The 26948-nt window shown below is 45.9% G+C and overlaps 1 protein-coding gene across 1 annotated transcript in view; it reads left to right on the top strand.

Moving 5' to 3' along the window:
* The first annotated feature begins 709 nt into the window (after positions 1 to 709).
* The window catches only part of CFAP263 (cilia and flagella associated protein 263), a 28484-nt gene continuing 2245 nt past the window's right edge, over positions 710 to 26948 (top strand). The window contains exons 1-7 of the mRNA XM_020963710.2: positions 710 to 903; positions 15324 to 15450; positions 16026 to 16187; positions 18044 to 18199; positions 19110 to 19190; positions 20930 to 21085; positions 23935 to 24042. Coding sequence (XP_020819369.1) covers positions 788 to 903; positions 15324 to 15450; positions 16026 to 16187; positions 18044 to 18199; positions 19110 to 19190; positions 20930 to 21085; positions 23935 to 24042 — 906 coding nt within the window. The 5' untranslated portion in view covers positions 710 to 787. The remainder of the gene's footprint in view (positions 904 to 15323; positions 15451 to 16025; positions 16188 to 18043; positions 18200 to 19109; positions 19191 to 20929; positions 21086 to 23934; positions 24043 to 26948) is intronic.

Here is a 26948-nt window from a genome sequence, read left to right on the forward strand (position 1 = left end):
TCGAGACACTGTGCTAAGTAGTTCTGGGGATATAAAAACAGGCAAAAGCCAGTCCCTGCCCCCAAGGACTTATCTAGGGAGTTATGTAAAGGTCATGGAACTTTAAAAAAAAATTTTTTTTCTATAAGTACTTCAATATAAATGGTTTCCTTTGTATTTTATTTTGTGCATTTAAAACCATTATTCTGAGAAGGGGGTTTCCTGGCTTCACTAGACTGCCAAAGGGGTCCTCAATAAATGCAAAGTTAACCCCCGATCTAATGGAACCTCTTCGTTTTACAGGTAAGGAAACTGAGGCTACGGACATATTCAGTTCTGGGGCGATGGGGATGTGATTAGAAGTTGTTCTTTGGACCCCTGGGGCGCAGTAGGAGACCCTGGTTAACAAGCGGTCCCTCCTGGGAGGTCTACAAGAGACTAAAGGACCTCTGGGTATCTACTGCCCAGGCGCTGGTGAACCCCGGGCATCTTAGCACGACTGGCTCGGCTTCCCCTCCGCCGGCATCCGCTGCACCACTCCCCCAGGCGTCTGCCCAGAGGCGGCTGCCGGGATAGCTGGGCTGGTAGGAGGAGCGATGGGGAGCCTCCCGGGCTAGAGCGCAGGTGCGGCTGCCGCACGGCGTCCCGTCTCCACGGCAACGCGCCGCCGCGCGCGTCGCAGCCCAGTGACGCCACCCGCTGCCCTGGCAACGGCGTTCTGCGGCGGCGCGCGAAGTCCAAGGCGGCGGCCCTCGAGGCTGCTGCCGCCTCGAGGAGAGACAAGACGGCGACGACAAGCAGCAGCGACATGACGAGCGGCGGCGGCGAGGAGGAGACGGACAGCTTGCCCACCTCCGACTCCCAGTTCGGGGAGGGCGTGGAGCTGCCCACCATCCAGCTCTGCGGCCTGGTGGAGGAGCTCAGGTACCGCCCCGCCGCGGGCCGCCTCCCTCCTCGAGGCCCGCGCGCGCGGGGCCGGGGCGCTTCGAAAGGGGCCTCCTCGGGCCGTCGGGCTCCTCTTCGGCCCGGAGGACGCGTGGGTGGAGCCCGCTTGGGCCGTCAGGCTCCTCTTCTGCCCAAAGGGGGTGCGTGTGGGGCCTCTCTGCCCTTCAGACTCCTCCTCTGCCCACATGCGCGGATGTCCCTGTGGACACACAATTCGCTTCCAGCTCTGCCTTTGGACACAGAGCCTAGAATGTGTTTTCAGAGGACCTGGATTGGAATTCTGACCATGGATAAGTCACTTCCGGTTTCTGAGCCCTGGTTTCCTCCACTATAAAACGAGGAAGCTTGGACAAGACCAGGCGTCCATAGCGTTGCGTATGGCCTTGGACCCCTTTGGGAGACTAGTGAAGATTATAGACCCCTTTTCAGAATCATGTTTTTAATGCATAGGAAGGGAAGAGAAGCAAATGGAATAAGCATTTATGTAGCACCTACTGTGTGCCAGGAGCTTTCCAGATATTCTCTTTTGATCCACACAATAACTGTCCCTACAGGAGGTGCTCCATTTTACAGTTGAGGAAACTGAGGCAGACAGAGCTTAAGTAACTTGCCCAGGGTCAGTCACACAACTAGTAAGTGTCTGAGGCTGGATTTGGAACTCTGGTCTCCCAGGCTACAAGCCCAGCATTCTATTCACTGTGCCACCAGCTGCCTAAATACATAAAACAGGATTACAGAGGAAAACAATGATAATGAAGTAGTTATTAAGACACATATATCTGAGTCTGTATTTATATCTATCACTATTCATCCATCCATCCATCTACCTATCAGTCTACTCATGTCTATCTGCTTATCCCATCTATCTATCTATCTACCCATCTCTCTATCCATCCATCCATCTATCTACCTATGTACCTATCTATCTATCTGTCTATCTATATCTATCCACCCATCTCTCTATCTATCCATCTATCTATCTATCCATCCATCTATCCATCTGTCTATCCACCCATCTGTCTATCCCTCTATCCATCCATCATCCATCTACCCATCCATCCATCTGTCCATCCATCCATCTATCTATCTGTCTGTCTGTTCATAGCACAAGTTCACAGGCCCCAGGTTCAGCTTCTCTGGACTTGGGCATCTCCAAGGCCTCTTTCCAGCCCAGGGTTCTTTCTAGCCCTGGCTGAACCACAGAGCATCAATGCTGGAAAGAAATGATCAGCCAATCCAGCCCCTCTCGTTTGTACAAATGAGGAATGGCCTCCCACCTCCTCATCAAAATCAGATGGAAGTTCATGCTGTGCTTGACCCCAGAAGTGAAGAACAGGACAGAGGAGTGGGTGCAGCACAGGGGTTCCAGCCCAGGTCTCCATCCTAGCCCTTGTTCTTCACCTCAGAAGGCCTAAATAGGAGCTGTGGGTAGAAGTCGTGCAGGGCTCTGATTTCAGCTTTGAATCAGGCAACGTATTCAAACAGGTTTTTAACCAGTCCCAAAGTGGACTGGTCTGCCTTCAGAATTCATGTGTTCCCTCTCACCAGCAGTGCCAGGGATCTTGTGGAAGGGATTGTTGTCCTGATATGAGTTCTGTTAACCCTCTGAGATTCTGGAGAAATTGGTAAGAAATTATGCCCTGAAAAGATTAAGTCCAAAGACTTGGAAAATCCTTCGGGAAATACCTGCCCCAAACAAAAACTGTACAAGAAAGAAAGGGGACCACAATGGTCCTAAGTGTGCAAATATCCTGGCTCCCCTGGGAGCCCTATCGTCACCTCAGAACTTGGGCTGGGTCCAGAGGTATCTGGCTCCATCCAGGCTTTGGAGAGGCCTCCCTTCCCTCATTCTCCTAGGCTCTGCATTGTTGTGCCCGGTGCTCCCCTTCCTTATTCAGTAACCTCTTTGTCTTTGAAGAGCCTGCTATTCATGTCTACCCCTTAATCAAAAGCCCGGAAGCTGTTGTCTACAGGCTCCCCCCCATTCCCCAGGCCGCTCCCCTTCCTTCCTCAAGGAGTGCCATACTTGGCTCACTATTTTTCTCTCCTCCCCAATTTCTGCTTTCATGCTAGAGGGACTTCTAGATACATATTTCTCTCCCTCAGAAACCTTAATTACTCAATTCCTCGACCCACTGAGCTGCTCCTCCATCCTCTCTTAGCCACGCACTAAGATGGTCACACCCTTGATCTTGCCATCAGCCACAATGTACCACCTCCATGCTGAGGAATTCCAACACCCCTTTATTCAACCATAATACGTTGGCTCTTCACGTCTCCCTCTGCCATCCCGTTTGTAACCCTACTCTTTATCTGCACCATGTCCTCCGAGCCCTTGACCCTTGAGTTCTCTCTAGGCCATCTCCTCTGCACTGGTCGCTCTCTCCTCCTCTCCCCAGTGTGGCTCCTTGGTGAACCAGTTCAACTCTACACTGTCCTCCTGTCTTGAATCCTTAGCTCCCTGTTTATATCACTGATCATGCCCATCTGAGCCTCAGCTTTGGGGCACTCCCACCATTCATCAACCTTGGTGCCTACACACATGCTACTGAATGAAAGTGGAGAAAATCACGCACCTGTTCTGACGGGGTCCACGACAGATTTATGTTACATGACCTTGACTGGGCCCTCACTGCTGCCAGGCAGTCCTACTCTGCCTTCTTTACCAGCTCACTCTCCCCTCTCCACAGCGGCTCTTCCAAACCTTACCCTCCTCAAGCCTCCCATGGCTCCCCTCCATCTTCTCTCTGTCTCATCTAAAATTGAGGCCATTTGCTGTGAGCTTCCTCCTTTCTTCTCTCCTATCAGATGCTTTCTGCTACTCTCCCCTCCTTCCTGATGAAGCAGTCTTCCTCCTTACCAAGGCTCTACCTGTTTGTGATCCCATTCCAGGCCATCTCCTCTGTCTTCCTCACTCTCATCTGTTTTCAGCCTCTCCCTCTCTACCAGCTCCTTCCCTACTGCCTACAGACATGCCCCTGCCTCCCTCATCCTGAAAAAGCCCTCACTTGATCCTTCCATCCCTGCTCGCGTCCTGTGCCTCTTTTCTCTTTTGTGGCTAAACTCCTCTAGAAAGCTGTTTACGCTCAATACCTCCACCTTCTTATTGAGCAGGCACTGACGTAGGCAGACCTGTACTTTAGTCATTTAGTGGCTGAAAGGAGGGAGGCATGGAGTGGGGAAGAGGCTAGAGGAGGACAGACCCCCAGCAGCTCCTGCAGTATTCCTGGTATGAGGTGATGAGGCCTGCCCTGGGTCGGGGGAGATGCCGCAGAGGTGAAATCAGCAGGCCTTGGCCACAGCTTGGATACTGGGGGGTTGTTGGCTCACCCTCTTCTTAACCCCTTACACCCAGCTTCTGACCTTATTCCACCAGCACTGCTCTCCCCTCATTGCCACATCCAGTGGCCTTCTCTCCACCCTCATTCTCCTTGACCTCTCTGCAGCCTCTGACACTGGGGATCACTCTCTCCTCCTCAACACTCTTCTTCTCTTCAGGTCTCTCCTGGTTCTCCTCCTACCTCTCTGACCGCATTTATATAGCACCTACTGTATGCCAGGCAAAGTGCTAAATGCTTTACATATATTAGCTCACCTGATCTTCTCAACAACCTGTGAGGTCAGTACTGTTATCCCCATTTTACAGTTGGGGAAACTGAGGCAAATAGCAGTGAAGTAACTTGCCCAGGGTCACACAGCTAATAAGTGTGTAAGAGTGCATATGCACTCATCTTCCTGACGCCAGGCCCATTGTTGACCACTGGGATATCCCCTGCCTGGCACTTGAAAAATCGACAGGGCTCACAGCCTGATGGAAAGGCTAAAGAAATGGAATACCCCGGGGTCAAGGTCAGGTCAGAGAAAATTTATAGCAAAGAAGAAACAATTCAGCCCGGCTTCACGTCCAAACGTTGTGGCCCATGCACACGTGTCTGAAGCATCATTTCCTATGCCAGCACCCAAATTCTGAGGTCTTGGACAACATTCAGGAAATGCTTGTTTCCACACGCTGGGCCTCTGGGCAGGGGCAAACATCTACTTCTCGGTGAGGTACATCACGCGACTTTCCACAGCATGGTCCTGGGAGGTGGGCAGAGTGGACATTAGTAGGGCCGTTTAACTGAGGAGGAGATAGAGAGCCAGAGAGGGGAAGGGGCCAGCCCGGGGTTCCCAGGAGGGGCCACAGAACCCAGCTGGGTAGCTGGGTTTCCTGATCAGGCGAGGTAGACTGAGATGCCTCCTGGGGCCCTTTTCATGGTCCCACTGCCCTCGACTATACAGCTGTCACACCTCCCTGGGTCAGGGGGCGATGCTTCTCCCTCCCTGCTGCCCCTCACTTGGCTTTCCTGGGACTAAGCAGCCCCTGGATCTGGATGGCGCTTCAGGAGAGAGGGCTAGAAACTTGACCTCTATGGCAAAAGCAGAGGGTGCAGGGAGGTACATTTAACTCAAGTGTAGGAGAAAGCTAATAATCAGGGCTGCGCCTAAGTGGGATGGGCGCCTCATCACTGGATTTCCCCTGTTGGGGCAGGACCTCTTCGTGCCTCCTGACTCTGAGATACAGTGGATCCTGACCCCCCAGCCCAAGGCTCTCAGCCCTGCCCCATATTTCCCTGTCTGTCCCATGCGCTCAAAGGCTGCAGCTCTTGCCTGGCCCGTTCCCTTTTGTGCAGCGTTCCCCAAGTCTCTGCCCTCCAAATGAAAGCCCACAAAGTCTTCTGAGGTGCTAGTCTAGAAAAGGTCCCCCTTCTCTCACTTGGGAGTAGGGTGGGAAGGGTGGGTCCTTGGCACTGTGGTATAATCAAAGGGGTGTTTAATTTGGAAGGAAAGGACCTGGGTTTGAGGCCGTCTCCTGGCATTTAATAGGTTGGGGACATTGGGCCTGGCATGTCATCTCCCATTGCCTCATCTTCCCAAACAGCGAAGTGAAGGTTTGGATTCCACGATCATCAAGACAGTTTGTGGCTCTTAAATTGGATTTGTCTTTTATTGAGCTTGTTAAGCTTTTAACATCTTTAAAAAAGAATTGAAAAAAAATGAAAGGAGGCTTATGTTAAAGTTGAATTGATATGTATTAAGAGTCTACTTTGTATATGAATAAGTGCTTTGGGAAAAAATTAAGAAATAAAAGTTTCTAAGGGAATAATCATTTTTATTAATTTTGATGATTTCATTTAATATTAATCAAACACCTTTAATTATAAGGATTATTTTGAATTTAGATAGTGTAGAAACTTTCATTTGTTGATATGAAGAATAAAAATTACAGTGGTTCTAGTATTCAGGTCTTTTAAAAGCCTGTTATTGTTAAGTGTGAGAAACAATTGTTTAAGCCTAAGAAGTTGTATATTCTCTGAATAGCAAGTACGCGATCAAGGTCACAAGTCCATTAGGAGGCTGGATTTCCAGGCCTCTCTGTTCTACACAACCATGAAAGTACGGTCAAGCTGTGGCTTGTCTCATGGAACAAATGCAAAGGAACAGTTTTAGAAGATGAGCCAGATTGTCTAAAGTAGTTTATAAAGCACTCACCTTATTAACTGAATCATGGGGGACATGGGTGGGGAGGCAAGATATCTGTGTTAAAACGTGTGGTGATGTCTTTGATTAATAATAATAAAATCAATATTGCCATCGCTTTTGTGCTTGAATTTGTAAGTACTTGAGCATTTATTGATTCTGTGAATGCAGCATTAAGAGAAACTGCTGATGCCCTGAGCTCCTGGTGTGGTCAAAATGAATAAATTTTAAGTCATAGGACCTGAGTTTGAAGGTCACCTGCAGGGAGACCTTATGCAAGTCCCCTTACTTCTCAAAGCCTTGCTTACCTCCTCTGTTCTTGAGGCTTAGGGTCAGAGTGGACGGCTTCCACATTTCCTTTTTTCTCTGTGATCTCAAACCTTTGACTCGTCTAATTGTTTCTGAAGTTAGAGTGCTGTGTTTTCAGGTTAAGAAGCTGTGTGAAAATATAAGGAATAGCATGTGCAGTTCTGTACTCGCCAGATATTTGTATGCATGGCATCATGCCAAGCAGTGTGAGGCTATAGAAATGAATGAAGACTGGCTCCTGCCTTCAGGGGACTTACAATGACAGGAAGGGTGGATGGGTGGAGGAGCTCAGACATATATGGCAGAAGGTGATGGGCCCCATGCACTATCCTGTCTCCCGTTTATAGGATGCTGAAAACTGTGGGATGCTTTCCTGACACGTGGAGGTAGGCAGTACAAGCATTAGCCACATTTCTCATTCAAGAGAACTGAAGGGTTCAGTGGCGTAGACGGTACAAGTATTGCAGACCCTGTTTTACAGGCTCCGGGGGTGAAATGATTTGTCCAGGCTCTCCTGCCAGCTGTTCTGGTTCTGGGTCCAGAACTCCTGCTTGCCTCTGATGAGAATTGAGACACGTCATGAGGTGATCGTAAGAGATGTAAACCCTAAGAGAAGCCATGTATGTTGCTATCATAAGCACTGGACTAGCAGCTAGTGTGACTTCAGCTTTCCTCCAGACCTGAATTCCCATTCCTCATGTGTAAAACGAGCATAATATTTGCCTACCTAACAGTCGTGTGAATCAAATGTAATAATGCATGTGAAACTACCTTGAAATTGTGAGAATGCTATAAAAATGTGATTTATTCTTGATAGAAGAACATTGAAGAAGAATTGTGGAAAGGGCTGTGGGAGTGCAGGGGAGGGAGAACTTCCTTCTGGAAGAACAGCCCGTGAAAAACTTTCTGGAGGATGTGGCATTGGAGCTAGAATTGGAGAAGGTCAAAGAGCACAGCTCCCCCCCGCCCCCATACCCCTACAAGAGCAAAAGAAATCACCGAGGAGAAGGAACATGGCTAAAAATCCACACAAGCAAAGGAAAATCAACCGAAATAGGAAATAAAGCAAAGGGCCAGAGTCTATCAGCATCAGAAATAGGACTGACTACTGTAGTTAGTGTAACAGATGGCACGCCCTGAGAGGTGTCTGGAATGGCGATAGCAACTCTTGCGTGGTTCTGTGACCTCGTTAATGTGGGTACTCCTTACCTCTAGAGATGGGGATTATAGACCGTCCGTGCCTTTTCAGCCTGGGCAGCTCTCCTCTGCTGCATGTCTTTGCATGCGTTGGGCACGAGGGCATCTTCCACCATGCTGTGGGACTTGGATACCTCCTCTGAATACAGAGGTGACCGTGGGTTCTTGAAGGCTATGCCGGCAACACAAGCTCTGTCAGGTTCTACCATGTTGGAAAGGTTTCAAGCACCAGCCAAGTTACTGTGGAGAGATTCATTGCCAGGAAATCAGCAATTTGTTGATTGATTTTTTTTGGTCGTGGCAACCCTGTTCGTGAATCAAATGACACATTGAAAAAAAAAATGAACTGAGACAACACGGGTAAAAAAAAAATCGTAAGTGCAAATAAAAGAAGAAAGTGAAAAATTATAAAGGGAATGGAAATGAGGAAAAATAAGTTATATTCAAGGAAATTGTTTTAGAAAAAAAAATTCTAAAGTCCACAAAAAAGCAACAGTCTGCAAATAGAAAGAAACCACCGCATCTCAGAAGGAAAGAATGCAAGATTCAACTCCATTAGACACACCGAGTCAGCACTCTAATTGCCAGCTTCAAGAAGAAAGACAATTAATGAGCCAAGGCGCATCAGTCAGAGATTACAGCGGATTTGTCAGCCATGATGAAGCAGTCACAACTATAATAAAACAAAATGTAGCAGTATAGGCCGTAAACTGTTCTACCCGGCCCTGCCCTGACAAGCCTCAGCACTGAATGGCTCCCACTGTGTGCAGCCTTTGCTTTTACACACATGCTGATGAGTGAAGCCAGAGAAAATCGTGAAACTCTGCTGACTGGGTCCACTGTCCGTTTATCTTACACAATCTCAACCTGACCCTCACTGTGGCAAGGCAATCCTTTCTTACCTTCCTAGGGATTCACTATCCCACTCACAACGGTGGTTTGGTTTGTTTTTTTTTTTTCAAACTTTTTCAAACCTCGTGGCTCCCCTCTTTCTCACCTCCCAGCTGAAACTCTTGCTTCATGTATTTCACTGAAAAACATGAGGCCATTCACTGAGAGCCCCCTCTCCTTGCCTCCTGCTTATCTCCCATGACACTTCCTCCCCCTTTGACTCCCTCTCACACGGGCCCTTACCCTTGCCGAGGCAGAACTCCTCTGTGCGCACAAATGACCCCATGCCATCCTGTTTTCTCCGGCAGATTGCCCTCTCTATATCCCCACTCTCACTCATCTTTAATCTCTTCCTGTCTACCGACTGCTTCCCTGTGGACAAACATGGACAGACTAAGGAATCTTAACTAGGTATTCAAATTGATATTCTTAAGGCCCCGGCCCAGCCCTGTCACTTCCCTGTCCGAGAAGCTTTAGTGGTCTCTGGAATAAAATACATCGTCCTTCTGGTTGGCATTTAAAGCCTTTACAATCTGGCTCCAACTGATAAACCCCCTTCTAGGACAATTTCACACCATCTCCCCCTTATGTATGCCACATTCCAGTCCAGCTGGCGTGCTTGCTGTTCTCCTATACAACATTCCATCATTCCCCACTACGTTTCTTCTCACAAGGTACCCCCATTCCTGGAATGTTCTCTTCTCCTCTGTCTCTTTGGCTTCCCTAATCCTCTTCGAAGCTTGACTGAAGTGCTGTCTCTTTAAGAGGCTGTTTCTGACTTTTCTCATTGTTACTCCCATGAAAGTACTTTAATTTTGTGTATTGTTGTTTACTCATGTGTTACATGTTGTCACTCCCCCCATGTAATCTCCTTGAGGGCAGACAGTATTTAGTTTTTGTCTTTGTATCCTCAGCACTCAACCTAGTCCCTCACACACAGTAGGTGCTTAAAAAATACTTGCTAAAGCGAATCAAATTAAATAGAGGTCCTAGCACAAGGAGGCAAATTTCACCTGTTAGATATTGTGGTGATTTGATGGAGTGATACCCATGCCGGGAATGTCTCTGGTAGAGAAACAGACTCAGTAAAGGGTGGTGGGAGGGAAGCGCAGTATTCTCTGTTAAGAGTATATACTAATGTGAGGAAATCCAAGAGGGGTGAATCATGGCAGAAAGTATTTGGGTAGTGTACTTCTGATCACCTGGATAGGAAGAGGAAGTAGATGAACAACTTTGAAAGTAGAATACAAGCCTGGATCAGAGGCCTGGTGTAGTGATGAGGACCTCAGTTATCCAGACATCTGCTGGAGCTCTGTCTCTAGCCAAAGCAGAGAGTAACAAAGAATGAAAGTTAATTATTTCTTGACTTGTTATTTATTATGTTAATTATTTAGTAACAAAAAAATAAAAGTTAATCATTTCTTGACTTGCTTTAAGGGCAATTTCATTCTTCAGAAGGTGGAAGCCCACCAAGGTGGTGGCGGCATTGTAATTATAGAGTATACAATAGATTCAAGAGAAATCCTGGAGGTAGGAACTTTGCGATCGATTGTGTTATGGTATAAGCCACGAGAGATAGTATGATGAGAATACTGGACCCAGAAAGGAAAAATTTGGGTTTATATCCCTGCTGCTAACAGGTATTCTCTTAGTAACAATGAACAAGTCACTTCCTCACTTTGAGCCTTGGGGAACACTCTTAAGACAAATGTAAGTTTTAGATGGGTTTTGAGCTGCACCAGAGAATTCTTACATTGATAAGTCCATGTTGTGCTAATGTATGCTGTGGACCATACACTCAATTATCTACCCAGCAAAAGTGGCAGTATGTTGTATAATGGCAAAAGAGAGATAATTAAGAAGCATTTGGACCTTGAAAAGTTTGAAGAGACATCTGTACCTCAATGAAGTCTTTCAATGATAAACAAATTTCTGAGCCAAAAAGGATTTTGGAGTGTTGGGGGAGGAGCAAGTAAGGAAGAGAGAAGAGTCAAAGATGATCTCAACTGGATACATGGATGGTCAACTGTAAAAAAAAAAATAGGGAAGTTGATTATTTCTTGATGTTTCATGGAGTCGTTAGCTCCATTTGGTCAATTATGATTTTTAGGGAGTCATTTTCTTCAGTAATGTTAGTTCTCTTTCCATGACGTTTTTTTTTTACATAGCTCTCATTTCTTTTTCCATTTTTTCCTCTACCACTCTTATCATGTTTATCATATACTCTCATATCACATTTCCTCCTCCTTCCTAATTTTTTTACTCTTTCAAAAATCTTTTCTTTAGCTCTTGCTTTAACTGTTCTAGAAATTCTTTTTGGGCTTTTGTTCAATCTGCATTTTTCTCTGAGGCTTCGCTTGTAGATGTTTTCAAGTGATTGTCTTCTGTGTGTCTTGAACTGTTGCTGTAATAGCTCTTTATGGTCAGGTTCTTTTTGTATTTTTTTCATTTTTCCAGCTATTTTCTTGACTTTGGACGCTATGTTAATTTTGAACTCTGCTCACTTCTGGGGGGGTGCTTTCACAGCTCAGCCTGGGGGCCTGCAAGTTTCCAGTGCTTCCAAAGTGGCATGCTTTAGGGAGAAGTCTGTTCACTGCCCTCCTGGTCCGAGGTTTGCGTGTTCCTGACCCAGCTTTGGGTCTGTTGGCTTCTTCGAGTTGAGTCACCATAGACTGTTGCTGGATTCAGTCACTGTTAACCAACTGTAAGGTTCTGCAAGTTCAAAGGGACTGAACTCGCTAGCTCCCCCTTGGTCAGGTCTCCCCCTGGTTTCTCCACTGCTGCACCTCCTTTTTTTTTGCAGAGTGGGAGACTATGGATGTACAACATTGCAGATGGAGCCAGACTTTTTTGATGTGTTAGTTTTGCTGAATAGTCATTCTTTATTTTAAGGGATGGCTCTCTGAGAGGGTCATGGAGAAGGGGAAGGAATACATTAGGGAGCATAAGTGTTGTAAAACAGAAGATAGCAATAAAAACAATTTTTAAAGAGTCATTGGTGACCTTGGAAAGGTTATTACAGTAAAGTGATGGGAATGAAAGCCAAATCTCAGGGGATTAAACTTTAAGTGGGTGGTAGAAAATAGAGACAGTTAGTATAGATTATTCTTTCTAGAAATTTATTCTATAAAGGAAGGAGAGATATAAACAGATAGTATAAGGTGTGGTAGGTTAAAAGAAAATGTGTTTTTAGGCAGGGGGAAGGGATTGAAAATTAGAGAAAGGGAAGGATTGGTGGAGCAAGGTCCCACAAGAGACGAGTATATGAGTATGGAGGTTGAGATTAAGGATGAGAGTAGAATAAGTTAGCCTTGGCAGATAGGAGAGAGTACTTCACCTTTTTTAGAACGGAGAGAAGGAGGGAATAGTTAAAGTTTTGAGATAGGCACGATAGAAGATAAGGGGCAGCCACAGTCTTGGGGTAACAAAGCATACATAGAGCTGTTCTGCCTGCTTCTGGCCAATCAGGAGTGCTGCCTCAGAACCGAAAGACTTGGACACTTTGGGAATGGTGAGGCAATTTTCAAAGATCTGTAGCTCTTCCTGCTTATCAGACAATAAAGGGATTGTCTCACCATCTCCAAAGTGCCCGAGTCCTTTGACACTGAGTCAGCACCCATGGTTGGCCAGGCCAGGAGACAGAAGAACTGATTATACCCTATTACATCCACAAAGTAAGCTGTATGGCTCTCTGCCAAGAATGGGAAGTGGGAATAGAGTTGAAGCCTTGAGGGGAGAGAGAAGATTTAGAAGAACAGCTGTGGGAGAGTGTGATAGGAAGTAATACAAGGATTGCCACACAGTTGTAAGGACCCAAGTGAGGTTAGAAAACATGAATTTGAAGGGGATGCAGGAAACACAGTTTCAAGACTTATTCCAGTAGCAATTGGCATCTGTGAGCTAGGAGGTGATCTAGCAGTGGGAATTAGTAGGTGAGGGAAAAATGAAAGGACAAGGGAGTGAAGGATTTAAGGGTGGACAGAGCCTTTTTGAAATGTTTGACTGCTGCAGGGGTTTTTAGCTTCCTTTTGTGTTATAGATCCCTATGGCAGTCTGGTGAAACCTGTGGACCCCTTATCAGAATAATGTTTTTAAATAATTGAAAGAGATGCTAAGTTTCATTTACAGGTCAATGAAAACAAAAATGTAATTTTTTTCTCATCCAAGTTCACAAACCCCCTAAAATCTATCCATGGACCCCATGTTAAGAATCCCTGGACTGTGGAGTCATGACCATGAAAGGTGGCAAGTGAAACTAGAACCGAAAGAACAAGATGGAATGTATAGTCCAGATCAGAGTTTAGGTACCCTGGAAAAGTAATGTGTTGTTGGAGAAAGAAGATTTGAGTTTCTGTTTTTAGTATATGAACCCTTCTGGGGCTACTTCAACTTTCATTCAGACTTGAGGGTTGGGTCCCCAGGTTCTGGGAGTAACCCTGTGGGTTTGCCCTTTTAACAGTGTAGCTCATGAGCCCCTACCCTTTTTAAAAAAAATTTTATTAATTTATTTTGATTTATCAACAATCACTTCCATATGCTTTTGAGTTGAAAATTTTTCTCCCTCTTTCTTTCCCCCACTCTCCCCAAGACGGCGCACAATCTGATATAGGCTTTACATTTACATTCCTATTAAACGTATTTTCACATTAGTGAAGTTGTAAGTAAAAATTAAAACCAATAGGAGGAACCATCAGAAAGATGAAACAAAACTCAACAGAAGGTAAAAATAAGTGATAACGATTTGACTTCCACGGTTCTTTCTTTGGATGGGGACAGCATTTTCCATCCCGAGGCCTCTGGAGATGTCTTAGATCCTTGTAATGCTGAGAAGGGTTCAGTTTAACAATCTTAATCATTGTATAACATGGCTGTTATTGTGTACAAAGTCCTCTTGGTTCATGAGCCCCTACTCTTATGTTTCCCAGTAGCAATCAGCTAGTAGACACAGTTAACTCTTAGTAAAGCATTTGCTAAAATAGCTTAGTAAGTAAGCAAGTAAATGTAGTAAATAAATGGCATTGTAAGAAACTGTGGCTACAAAACATCCCTCCATAAACCTGGGCACACTCACCCTCACACAGTGTCACTGGAAGAGTAGGCTCAAACTCAATTGTAGTGGTAGTGAAGTACATGATAGATTGATATATATGTGGCAAAAGTATATGTATATAGAACTGTTGGTTCTGTTGCAGGGCCTGGAAATCCCTTCTGTCTTCTCCTCATTCACCTCCTTTTGGGTGCATTGTCTCTGCTGGGTGGGCTGCTTAGCTAGAGTTAGAGGATCTTCTCTTTCTTCATAGCTAGCATTCTTTTCTGTTCCCAGGGATTCTGTTCTATGAAGCTGCTGCTTCTTTCTCATGAGATGTTTTTCTGGAGCATGCTCTCTGTCTTCTTCTGGATTCAATGTCTCCTGTCTGTCAAGTGGCTCCATTTCACAGCAATGTGTTTGAGGGAGGAGAGAGAAACTCTGTCCTCCTAGAGAATGATTCCCTTTCAGGGGCCTCATTCCTCTCCCACTTCTGGCTTCTGGCTTGGAACTCCCTCTAACCGAGCTGCTGCCTCCAGGGATTAGCTATTTAAAGCCATCAAAAGGGGATTTAATTTTTTTCTTGTCCAGATGAAGTTATTCCTTTTAATTCTGCCAGAGAAAGGTCACATCACGAAGGGTTTAGGGCATCTTTTAGCACCTTGTTAACAACCCCTTGTGATTATATTCTGGGTCTTCTGAGCTAGGGGTAGGCTGTCAAACTTCAGTTTCCTTACACTATTCCTAAAATTCCACAGTAGAAAAAGATCTAGTGATTTTACCTGCTTTTCTTTCCAGCTCCTACTTTGTCTAGTTTCCATCTCCTGGTTTTGAGGGTGAGGGGCAGGAAGGGGGGAGGAGGTGTGCCTTATTTTTTATCTTGGTATCCCCCCCCACACTTAACAGAGGTGCTCTGCATGCAGTAGGGGCCTTACAACTGTTTTTGCCACTGAAATAACAAATTCTACTGGTCTCTAATAGGATGGTAGTAGAAATACTCCCAATACTGGCACAAGCCTGTGTATGTCTTTGCCCTTGACAAGGTTAGAAAGCCATCATTTGGGCAGGCACATGATGAATATTGCTCATCATCTCAAACTTTTTAAGAACCATCTGTTGCAAACTTGCTTCTGTTTATAATGAATTTCCAGTAGATTATTCCATCTGTTGGGTGCTGGAAATAAAATAACTGAGAAAAAACACATAAACTGGGGAAATGTCTGAAGGTTGTGCTAAGTGTGTAATTGCAAAAATGTAGTGGTTAGGTGGATTTACATTTGACATAGTAGAAATTTCAAGGTGAAATCCCCAGTCTTATCTTAGTAATAAGCCATAGTTTGATTGGCAGCTTCTGAATTTTGTGACTCCTTAAGTAAGCTAGACGCTGAAGACCGTCCTTTTTGGCTCAAGAGTAACTGAACAGCAAGATTTATTCAATTGTCCACCATTTTTGCAGCTATGGAAACTCTTCTCTCAAAGTCGAAACTGAGATGTTTGAGAAATATTACAATAAGCTGGAGCCTCGGGATCAGCGTTTCCCACGCGCATCAGATTTTAAAACAGCAACAATGGACTTTGCACAGGTACTTACTGTAGTGAGAGGCATTTGTACCATTTCGTTCCCATGTTTAGGTGTCTGCTCTGTAACTCGCTGCTTCCTCCAGAAAGCTGCCTTGCCTTTTTCTCCCTGCTCTGACTTTCATGTCTCCCTTCCTTTGTATTCCCAACTGGTGTGAAAGAGGATATTTTTAGTTGCTGGCAAGTCCTTTCGATAGGAGAGAGCCTTTCTCAACATGTATGTCCCGCTTCCCAGTGTTACCTTGAATACATGGAAGGTAAGAAGGAGAGGCACTAGAAAAGGTTTTAGCCGCATTCTGGGCCCAGACGTGATTTATGTTTGAAGCTGGCCCCCGCAGACCTCAAGGCCTGGGGCTCTGGCTCTGACGTCAGGGAATGGTCTTTTTCTTTTTTCTAAACTTTTCTCCCGAGGGCGCCATGGTGGTGTTTTCCCATTGCACAGCTCCTGACGTCTTAGGCCGGGTTGGAGTTCCCATGTTGGGTGCTCATCTGGGGAGCTCCAGGAACCAGCGGCTCACATATTTACCGGCTCCTTTGACTGGTTCCTGCTTGCTGATGTCATGGCTTTCTTAACTAACAGCTTCGGAGCAGGCGGAAATCCAAAATCCGGGTACCCGCAGAGCATCTGGTACTCCTTACGGTGGATCAGAAATGTGACCTGGCCCTGCGGGAACTAGAAGACATCAAAGAAGAAATGAGGCAACTGAAGGCAAATTCTGAGCGGGAGCTTCATCGGCATGAGGTATCACCTTCCCCAGACTGATCAGTACAGTTCTGTTCTGTATCATTGCTAATTAACTAATCAGTTAGCTGACAAATGCAAATGTTTCTTTAGTGCCCATTAGTTAATCAGCAAGCATTTATTAAGCACCTACTGTATGCTTTGCTGAGCTCTGTTGACTTATGAGATCCTGAAGCAGAGAGGGCTGAGTCAAAATGAATGAAAGGTGACTGGGACAGGGGTGACGTGTTTGGGAGGTGGCATCCTTTGAGTGTATGGAGCAGGATGAGGAAGTCATCCTTGGGCTCTAGAAGGTGGTTTGTTAAAGCCTTTCCTCGAACGACCTTGGACATGACTAAGTAGTAACCTCTTACCGCCTGCCCTCTCTGTGAAGTTGTCTCTGACAGGTCTTCTCTGTGGGGTTCTCGTGAAGGTTAGCAAGCCACTTCCATGGAGAGCTCCTTCACCTTCACCCATTTCAGGATCCTGATGAATAAGGAAGGCTAGATTGTCAAGGGCCAATCATCTGATTTTGTTCCTAACTTACCATCTCTTTCAGGGGGTTCTATTCCCAAATATTAATTCCCTGTTAATAAAAATGGCTAGGACTACAAATAGAATGGGGTCTACAAGAAATCAAGACTGTGGACAATGTACTAACAGGTTCATTATATATCTATTTTAGAGACTGATTTCACCTCAACACATTTGTGTTATGAGCATGTGGAAATACATACTACTAGCAAATGATAGCTAGTGCTTCTCTACTACTTTTGGTTTGCAAAACACTTTACAAATATAATCCCATTTGATCCTCCCAACAGCCCTGGGAGGTGGGTGCGATGATTGCCACTTTACAGATGAGGAAACTGAGGTAAACAGAGGTTAAGTGACCTGGTCTGAGACTGGATTTGAACTCAGCTCCTTCTGATTTTGCCACTTGACTGCCTGTCTCTGTCTCTACCGTGAAGGACTATCATACAGGCTGAAACCACTTGACTGTTTTCCCCCAGAACGTTAAGCCTGCAAGCAATCCATCCTGACCTATAACATTTATATGGACTCCATTTTTCACTTAGGCCAGCTCCCCTCCGCTTCCCCCTTCATCTGTCCCACTCTCCACCTGTTGTCAAGAGACCCTCAAGTTTACCTTGAGTCAGTCTTCCCCCTACAAGCACGGATTTCTCCAAAAGGAGAAGCTGAGAACTACCTTCTTCGATCTCTTTTAAGCCAGCCGCCTGGTTTGTACCGCATTCTATCTAAGTGCTTTTCGGCTCTCCGTGATTTCTTCACTGTTCGGGCACGTGCTGAAGTGCTGCCGCGGTGGAATGTTGCAGATGTGAGCCAGTGTGGTGGATGGGTCTCCCTTAAAGGGCTCATCTTCATCCGTCCCCTCCAGAATACAAGGGGGAAATGCCCCAGCCCTGTTTCCTCATGAGAACTCCATTGCGATGACCTCCAGGGCACGGCCCAGGTTATTTTGGGGAAGCTCCCACAGGTAGAAAGGTCTGGGAAATTCTTCTACTGGGGGATTCGACGTGTGCTTTGTAGATAAATCCAAGATACTTTGAAGAATCTAGACTGCTGACAGTTGGGGATAGTAGAAAAGGCTTTGTCTGAGAAAGGGGTCCTGGAATGTCTTGTAGGCAATTAGTGCTTTTTTTTTTTAAACTTTAAGTGAATTACTTACTGATTCTAAAGGGGTGGAGGTGAGGGGAGTGGTCACCGTGGGTGGAGTGCTGAGGTCAGCAACAGCTGGTCAGCCTGTCTTGGGCACGCAGGGCATGCATGTGGGAAGGGAAGCGATATGCGTGGCCCTGCAGCCCGCCAGGAACTCCGAACCTCAGACTTCTTTGCTCTGGCCTGACCTTCTCTAGGCTATCATTGAAGAGGCTGAAATCCGTGGGGCCGACATTAAAAAGGCCATGCAAGAGTTTCAGAGGGAGATTCTGAATACGATATCCCGGAAACGGGGTAGCGCTGTGGCCACTCAGAGGGTGCTGAAGTATGTGGAGGACCAGAACATACTCAGGGTGAGTTCGATGGCGCGCTTCAGGGGCGGGTGGGGAAGTGTGCGCAGCAGTCCCAAGGACGGTGGCGACTGAGGCACCAGTGACCTCATCTGACACAGTGACCGTCAGATGTTATTAGGAGCAGTACTGACAGCAGCCAGTCTGTGATAGCTGCTCCAAGGACTCTGTCATCACCCCCATTTTAGAGAGGAAGAAACTGAGGTTTAGTGAAATGGTGTGATCTGCCCCCATCCCACAGCTGAGACTGAAACCCAGCTCTGAAACTCCAAGTCGCAGGACTCTTTCCACTGCACCACTCAAACATGCTTCTACTTCATAAATCTAAATTATTATTCATGCAATACCTCTGATTCAGCAACGTGGCGTTTATTTCTTTAAAGATATGAGACTTTTTTTTTGGGGGGGAAGAAAGGTGTGTGCATTTTGAATTTTTAGTCTAAAAACCACATGGGACATGGACAGGCAAAGTATCTGCTCTTTCTGCTTTCTTTTCTTCCTCACCCCATTTTCAGTTGACACTGGGGAAAGTTGTCTTCAATGGAAGGCCACAGATAGAGAGCCTTTTGTGTACTGTCTGTAGCTAATGGATTCCTAGAATTAAAAGGGGGACCCCAGAGCCCTGGTTTAGGAAGGCTGATAGGAAGTGTTTGAAGAGCTCCAAAAGATTCTCAAGAGGTTCAGCAACTCAGCACCTCGCTAGAGGTCAGGCAGGACTGCCTTCTGTGTGGTGGAGCAGAAATGAGTTTGAGACAGATTTTCTTGGCCAAAAGTATGACTGTAACCATGTGGATAGAATTACCTGCATCTCAAAATAAAAGGGGCTGAGGGTCATGGTCCATTGAGTTCAAGGTTTGTGTGGGGAGAAGGGAAAGGGGAGAAAAAGGAAAAACATGCCTTTTTTTTTTTTAAGGATGCTTTGAAGGATAAATTACGTTTGAAAAACCTTTCTCTCAAAGTCCAAAAGAAAAAAATTCTGATGCAGTTGAGACAGGTATGTAATGGGGGTACATAGTGGTGTCTCAGATATGGTTCTTCTGTTTCTGTGGGTATCTGAATGGGCTGGGAAATGTGTCCTGGGAGAGCAGGGGATTGGAGTATTGAGGTGGTAGATATAAAAATTATGTGTTTATGCATATATATATATGTGTGGGTATACATGTATACACACATATATGTACACACACACACATATAGTGTATATGTGGATTACCATATAATCTGTGGCTTTAGGGTGGCCTCAGGCAGATTGGGCTCAGTCCAGGGAGGGCTCAGGGATTTTTTGCACTCTCTGTCTCAAAATGTTCCCACTTGGAGTGATTCTAGGAAAACTTCCTTGAACAAAGGTTAGGCCTGGTTCATGTTTAAAGTCTCCCCAAAAAGGATCAGAGAGTCCCTTCTAGCAAAGTTACTCAAAAGTACGAGGCTGTTTATTTCTTCCACCACCAAAAACCACATTAAATACAAAAGACTCCTGAATGTGGACTGACAAAAATCTAGAACATGAAACAGCAACCTGTCACTCCTCTCTTATCCTCCTGGAGGGCAGGAAAGACTCCCAGCAGAACCTTGAGGCAGGTGATCACACAGCTCTCTCCAGGCCCTTATCAACTGGCTAGCCAGGGATGTGTGGCAGAGCCTCCCTTCGGAGAAGCGCCTTTCACTGGGTCCCCAGGGCCCAGCCTTCTCAGTGACTCTGGCCGGCCCAGCTCACAAGCCGGCTGCTAGCAGGCTCCACCTTAGGACCAACATTGTGTCATCTGGGCTCAGGGAAAGAAACAGAGCAGAGGCAGCTGTCAGGACCTTGAGAGCCAGTCTGAGGTTCACCCGAACAAGGGCGTGCCCTCACTGCCTCCTGTATAGCCCATCTCGCTGCTCCTGGGGAGTTCGAGGGGCACCTTCAGGTCCAAGGGAGAGCTGTCGGGAGGCCCAAGGCACACATTAGGAAGAAGAAGAGAGAGAGGAGTAGCTCTTCTTGCTCAGTCACCGATCATCTTTTCTCTGGTCCTCAGAGACAGAAAAGAAGGACCAAGCAGGAGTCTGTGACTGTCCATGTGCCTTTGGAAGGGGCTAGCTTTCACTCAGCCCCACTGGGCTGGGCTGGGGATTCCCGATTACTCGCGTGACCTTCTCATGACAACCTGGTAGAGAGGCTGAAGCATGAGTATGGACACATATCATGGGGTCCCAGTGTGGAGCCCAAAGTGTCCAGTGAGTTAGGGCTGCAATAGGACTTTGAAATGTTTGTGTCATAAGAGGGCTTTTCACAATAGATACAACACCTATAATAATGTAAATAGAAATGAAACAAACTGCCTTAGAGTGAGAATAACTGAGCTCAACGCCAGAGAGAAGTTGAGAAATGCACCCCCTCCTCTTTGGTTTTACCTGGCAGGTTTTTTTACCTTTTTTTTTTTTAAATCTTTGTTACCCGTCGGGGTAGTTGTCTGGGGAAAGGAGGGGGCATATTTGGAAATAAAAATAATGTACAAGGAAAAGATAGCAATAAAAATAGATTTTATTTTAAACAAAGTTTTCCATCACAGTAAATTTTAGGAACCATCTTTCTTGAGCTTTCAAGGATAGAAGTTAACTGCCCCAAATGTATTTCCAAGATTACTTATATTCACCAAGACAATATTAATAATTTAATTGACTCACCAAATGGTGGATAATGGAAGTCACCACTGAAGTAGTCACTAGCTGGTTTTTTGTTTGTTTTCTGACTTTTAGAAGGAAGAGGTTGGGGAGGCCCTCCATGATGCGGATTTTCAGCAGCTGAAGATCGAGAATATTCAGTTTCTAGAGAATATTGATCAACGGAATCGAGAACTGATACAGCTCAAGCTTACAGCAGGAAATGCTCTCCATCTTCTCAATTTATATAAAGTAAGAATGACAGGAATTTATTCTGTGGCACAGCTGGCCCACTTTGGTTATCAGCAGCTCCTTAGATTAATTAGTACTAGAGTCGTCTAGTGGAAAGATCCTTTAATCTCTCAGAAGAGATACATCTGGGTCTTTGGGCACCACTGCATGCTAGCTGAATGGAATAGGATGGGTCACTTAATCTCTCTGAGACTCAGTTTCCTCACCTGTTAAATGGAGATAATTATTCCGGCCCTGCCTCCCTCCCAGGGCGGCTGTGAGGAATAAATAAGGTCACGGGTGGGAAATGCCTTTGAAGCTGACCAAGTATAATGGAGACCTCAGACAATAGTGTCATGAACACCATTCTTGTCCATTGCTGCCTGGTTTTCCATTCTTCATTACCAGACATCCCAAAATGCACTTAACCTTCCTTACCATCATCTGCTGAGGAGAAGAAAAAGGGCCACGTTCCATGGGTATGTTGTGTAAGCAGGAGCCAGAGCTTCAAGTTGCAGAAGCATCTTCTGCAAATATGGCATCCTTCCACCATGCCTGCCCACACAAATATTAACTGACATCAGTAACACCATCCTTGAAGACAGCAGACACTGGAAGGAGAGAGAGGGGCAGCGAGGTGGCACAGTGCATAGAGCTCTCGCCTTGGAGTCAGGAGGACCTGATTTCAAATCCGGCCTCAAACACATAAGACTCCCTAGCTGTGTGACTTTGGGCAAGTCACTTAACCTGGAATGCCTCACCAAAAAAGAAAAAAAAAAGGAGAGAGAGAGGAGGGTGTTGGGCATATGGACACACATGGATTCGCCCCATATAACATAGACCACTTCTGAGGCCTAAACACGTTTAGCTGCACTTATAAGCTCACCAATCCCACAGTGTTTCCAGAGTCTTTGTCCTGGAACTTAAGCAGCATGGTGTCCAAGCAACCATGAGATAGTAGTTTTTGGTAGAAAATGAAGGAAACAATGGCTGAAGAGCAGGATAGTGCCCCAGGGCCCCTCTACATAGAATTGAGGCGACTAAAGATAACCTTGAGGTGACGGGGACAGAGGGAAGGAAGGCCCTCCTCCTCTTTGGCAGGAGAAGACTTAGAACCAAGCTGGTGTCCTAACCAATGTGAGTCGTGTCTGCCATTCGTGATCTGTGCATCTTGTGGGGCTGCTCTTCCATATTGCCCAATTGCCTTGTGTTCGGAGAGAATAACTGGCCCACGGGGAGGACCAGGCCCTCTGACCATGCAGTGAGACTGCACAGGCTTCCATCTCGTCTTATCATCTGAGCCCTGGGCCTGCACGGTCCCATGAGGGAGAACCTGGGCTGAGAGTTTAAGGAGCCTGGCTTCTAAGATGGTTTTCATTCACTGGGGTTTTGCTCCTGAAATGTTTATTCAGTTATTACTGGAGGATACTTCAGTGTTAATATCTTCTGTCTAAGTTGTGCGACCCCTTTTGACTTTTACAGAGTCTGATAAAAGATATTCCGCCCTCTGATCAAAAGTCTTTTCTTGAAACCAGGACTGTGCGGCCTCCAGAGATAGATAGAATATTCCTTTTAGCCACAAAAAAGGAAACGCTATGTCTGTGCTTGCTCTTATGCTATGTTCTTTGGTCTATTTTTAGCCAGAATAGCTCTTTCCCACGTTCGTAGAAGGTCAGAGCTGGAACAGAATCCACACCTCGCCATTTTACAAATGAGGACAGTGAAGCTCAGAGAGGGAAAGGGATTTGCCAAAGCCACGTAGCTGGTACCTGAACGCGAGGCTCCAAAATGACCCCACATACTGGCTGTCCTACAAAAATATTTAATGTAACGTTCTAGAGTACTGAGAGACCGCGTGGCTTGGCGGAGGGAAAGCTGCCTTCTGGTCAGGAAGACCCACATTCACAGCCTGCCTCTCAGACGCACCAGCGAGTCTCCCCAAAATAGTCCTGTCAAATTTTATTAATTCAGACTAGGGTTGGAGACTGTATATGAATTAGTAAAAAGAAAAATCTGAATTTAAAAAAATGTAATTTGTTACTTTGCAGGCTATAATCATACGAACCCGAACAAAACAATGACAAACCGAGGGATTTGTTTTTAACAGACATGTAAAAATTGATTTGTGACCAGCTGATCAGTTATGTAGAAATGAGTATTTCTGAAGCGCTTGAACGTCCTGTTGTCCCAAAAGGAGGGGAGAGAAGCTTTGCATAGCGCTTGCTAGGTGCCAGACACAACACTAACTGCTTTGCAAATGTTATCTTATCGGACCCTTGCGATAACCCTGAGAGGTGGGTTCTATTATGATCTCCATTTTACAGTTGAAGAAACTGAGGCAGACAGAGATTAAGTGACATGCCCAAGATCACACGACTAGTTAGTATGTAAGACTGGACTTGAACTCAGATCCTCTGGACTCCAGGCTGGTGCTCTGTGTTCTATAGTGCCCCCTAGCTTTACCTGTTGGTTGAAGCATTTTGTTTATTAGTTTTTCTAGGACATCCTTTTTTTGTAGTACAAAGGGAAAATTTAGCCCAGTCTACACCAGAATTCTCCCAAATTCCAAGTCAGCAGAATCTGAATTAACAAAGTTTATGTTTATATGAAAGTTTTTATGTTTTGTTTATATAAAGTTTTTATGTTTTATAGGAGGCAGGTTAGGGTTAGGGTTATTTTGAGGTCTTTGGTTACTTTGCATGCTTGGTTTCAGGGCAGGCTGGGCGTATGACCCATGACGTCAGGACGAGCTGCTGTGTGGGGGACACCTCTCTCCTTCTGTTAGCACAGATTGACCCGGGCTGGGGTCCTCTCTGCAGTTGGGCGAGACTGTCTTTGCTCACTGACTCTGGTGCACTGTCCTATTTCAGGGCAAGCTTCAGCGAGCCACAGAAACCACCAACCATGTGGTGAAAGAGATCGCCCTGAGGAAGGATATCGTGGAGAAAATTGAAAAGGAAACCTTGCAAGCAGAAGAGGTAAGACAGCGGCTTAGATGCCGGACGTCTCAGTTCTCCTGAGAGCAGAGGAGTGTGCTGCAAGGTCCCCAGAGTGGGAGTGGAGGGTCTTGGGTTCAAGTCCAGCTCATCTTCCTGTCATCTCAGGGAGCTTGGGCAAGTCACTCAGCTGTCTGGGCCTCAGTTTCCTCATAAGTAAAATGAGGTTGAACTAGATGATTTTTGAGTTTCCTTCCAGCTCTAAGGCTATGATCTAAGAATGTTTTGTCTAGATTATGAAGGGAAGCTGTAGGTCACCGAAAGTTAAAATGGCCTTTAGGTTATTATATTATATATAATAAAATATATAATATGTTATGTAATATTATACTATATATTATATTATAACACAGAATCACACTTTTTTAGAGTTGGATTTCCCAGCCATCAAACCCCTTCTTGGAAGAGCTCCCACTACGGCCTGCCCCACAAGCTGCTGACCACTCTGTGTCTCAGAAGGCCTCTGATGAAGGGGTGTGCACCCCCTCCCTGACACCAGTGGCAGCCTGTTCTCTTGCTAGGTAGCTCTAATTGTTAGAAAGTTTTTCCTGACGTCGACCTAAGATCTGCCTTCAGAACGTCCCCCCCGTGCTCCCTTCTGTCTAGGTCCAAAAGTCTAACCCGTCATTTAACTCCTAGTTCTTCCTGTGTTTGAAGACGGCTCGCGTCCCCCCCCCCCCCCAAGCCTCCCGAGCTCCTCCAGCCAGCCTTCCTGTGACATGATGTGGAGATTCCTCACCGTGCTGGCTGCCCTGCTCCGGCCACCATTTCTCTTTCAAGATCTAGCTGCACAGGCTGATCTCTTTTTGTCTGTTTGTTTGTTTTGTTTGGCTGGGCAATGGGGTTAAGTGACTTGCCCAGGGTCACACAGCGAGTAAGTGTCATGTGTCTGAGGCTGGATTTGAACTCAGGTCCTCCTGACTCCAAGGCCAGAGCTCTGTCCGCTGCGCCACCTTGCTGCCCCCTATGGCCGCCATTTCTAAACCAGTGCCAAGAACTGAGCCCACCTCGCTGCCCCCTATGGCCGCCATTTCTAAACCAGTGCCAAGAACTGAGCCCACTATTCAGATGCGTCCTGACCAGTGCAGACTGGGCACGGCAGGAATCTGGCTTCTTTGCTCCCGGAAGCTGAGGTGTTCATTACTTGTTTGGGCCACCATATTTATGACAGTACTGGCCCGCTTGGAGCTTGCAGCCCACTAAGACCTCCTGATCTTTTCCAAACAAATGACTGTCTAACTTTGCCTCAAGTGTCTTACACTGTTGAGGTCATTTTTTAAAATTTTAATTAATTTATTTTGATTTATCAACCATCACTTCCATATGCTTTTGAGTTTAAAATTTTTCTCCCCCTTCCTCCCCATCTCCCTCCCCAGGATGGTGTACAATCTGACATAGGCTTTACATATACATTCCTATTAAACATATTTTCCCATTAGTGATGTTGTAAGGAAGAATTAGAACCAATAGGAGGAACCACCAGAAAGAGGGAACAAAACACAACGGGACAAAAAAAAAGAGCAAATAGTATGCTTCGATCTGCATTCAGACTCCATAGTTCTTTCTTTGGATGTGGATAGCATTTTTCATCATGAGGCCTTTGGAGATGTCTCAGATCATTGCACTGCTGAGAAGGGTTAAGTCTATCAATATTAGTCATCTCACAGTGAGGCTGTTACTGTGTACAATGTTCTCCTGGTTCTGCTCACTTCACTCAGCCTCAGTCCATACAAGTCTTTCCAGGTTTTTCTGAAGTCAGCCTGTTCATCATTTTTTATAGCACAGTAGCATTCCATTACATTTGTATACCACAACTTCTCCAGCCATTCCAACTGATGGGCATCCCCTCAATTTCCAATTCTTTGCCACCACAAAAAGAGCTGCTATGAATAATTTTGTAGTGTGGGTCCTTTTCCCATTTGTTTGATCTCTTTGGGACACAGCCCTAGAAGTGCTATTGCTGGGTCAAAGGGTTATGTACATTTTTATAGCCCTTTGGGCATAGGTCCAAATTGCTCTCCAAAATGGTTGGATCATTTCACAACTCCACCAACAATGCGTGAGTGTTCCAATTGTCCCACATCCTCTCCAACACCTATCATTTTCCTGTTTTGTCATGTTGGCCAAGCTGATAGGGGTGATGTGGTGCCTCGGAGTTGTTTTGATTTGCAGAGGCCAGTTTTTTGAGCCCTTTGCATTTATTAAATTTCATTCTGTGAGATTCAATCAGATTTCCAACCTGTGGGTCACTTTTTGGATCTTGATTCTCTCCTCCCGTGTTAGCTATAGGCGGTTTTGTGTCATCACAGAAGGGATTAGCAGGCCCTCCATGTCTTTAATCAGATAACTAATAAGAGTGTTAAGCACCTCTGGGCCAAGCACAGACCCTCTGGAGCCCCCTCCTGGAGGCCTCTGGCTGAGCTGGCGTCAGACCACTTACCACTGCATTCTGGGAGCAGCGCATTCTCTCATGTAGCCCATGCCCTTCCACCTTTTCTACAAGTCACACAGGACGCCTTGTCAAGTGTTTTGCTGAATTCTCAGTACACTCTATGGAGGGCCAGCCCTACCTTCACGTACCGGTTTACAGACCCTGCCCAAAAAAGGGAAATGCATTGGGTCTGGCAGCCCACTTGAGGTTCTTGAGGAGGACTCGTGTTTGTTGTGAATGAGCTCTGCTGCCCCTTCTAGATGGTCCCTAACCATCCTCTACCATCTGTTCTGGCATTTGGCCAAGAATCCAAGTCAGACTCGCTGGTCTACAGGTTGCAGGTTCCATTTTCCCTTTTTTGAAAACAGGCAACAGAAGATTACAAAGTATTTTGGTACTGCAGGGAAAATACTGTGTTACAGGCAGTGCTGATGCCAAGGGCAGCTATAGGAGGTGC

Source organism: Phascolarctos cinereus, unplaced genomic scaffold (genome assembly GCF_003287225.1).
Source record: "Phascolarctos cinereus isolate Bilbo 61053 unplaced genomic scaffold, phaCin_HiC Scaffold_2;HRSCAF=192, whole genome shotgun sequence".
In the NCBI taxonomy this organism is placed as follows: domain Eukaryota; kingdom Metazoa; phylum Chordata; class Mammalia; order Diprotodontia; family Phascolarctidae; genus Phascolarctos; species Phascolarctos cinereus.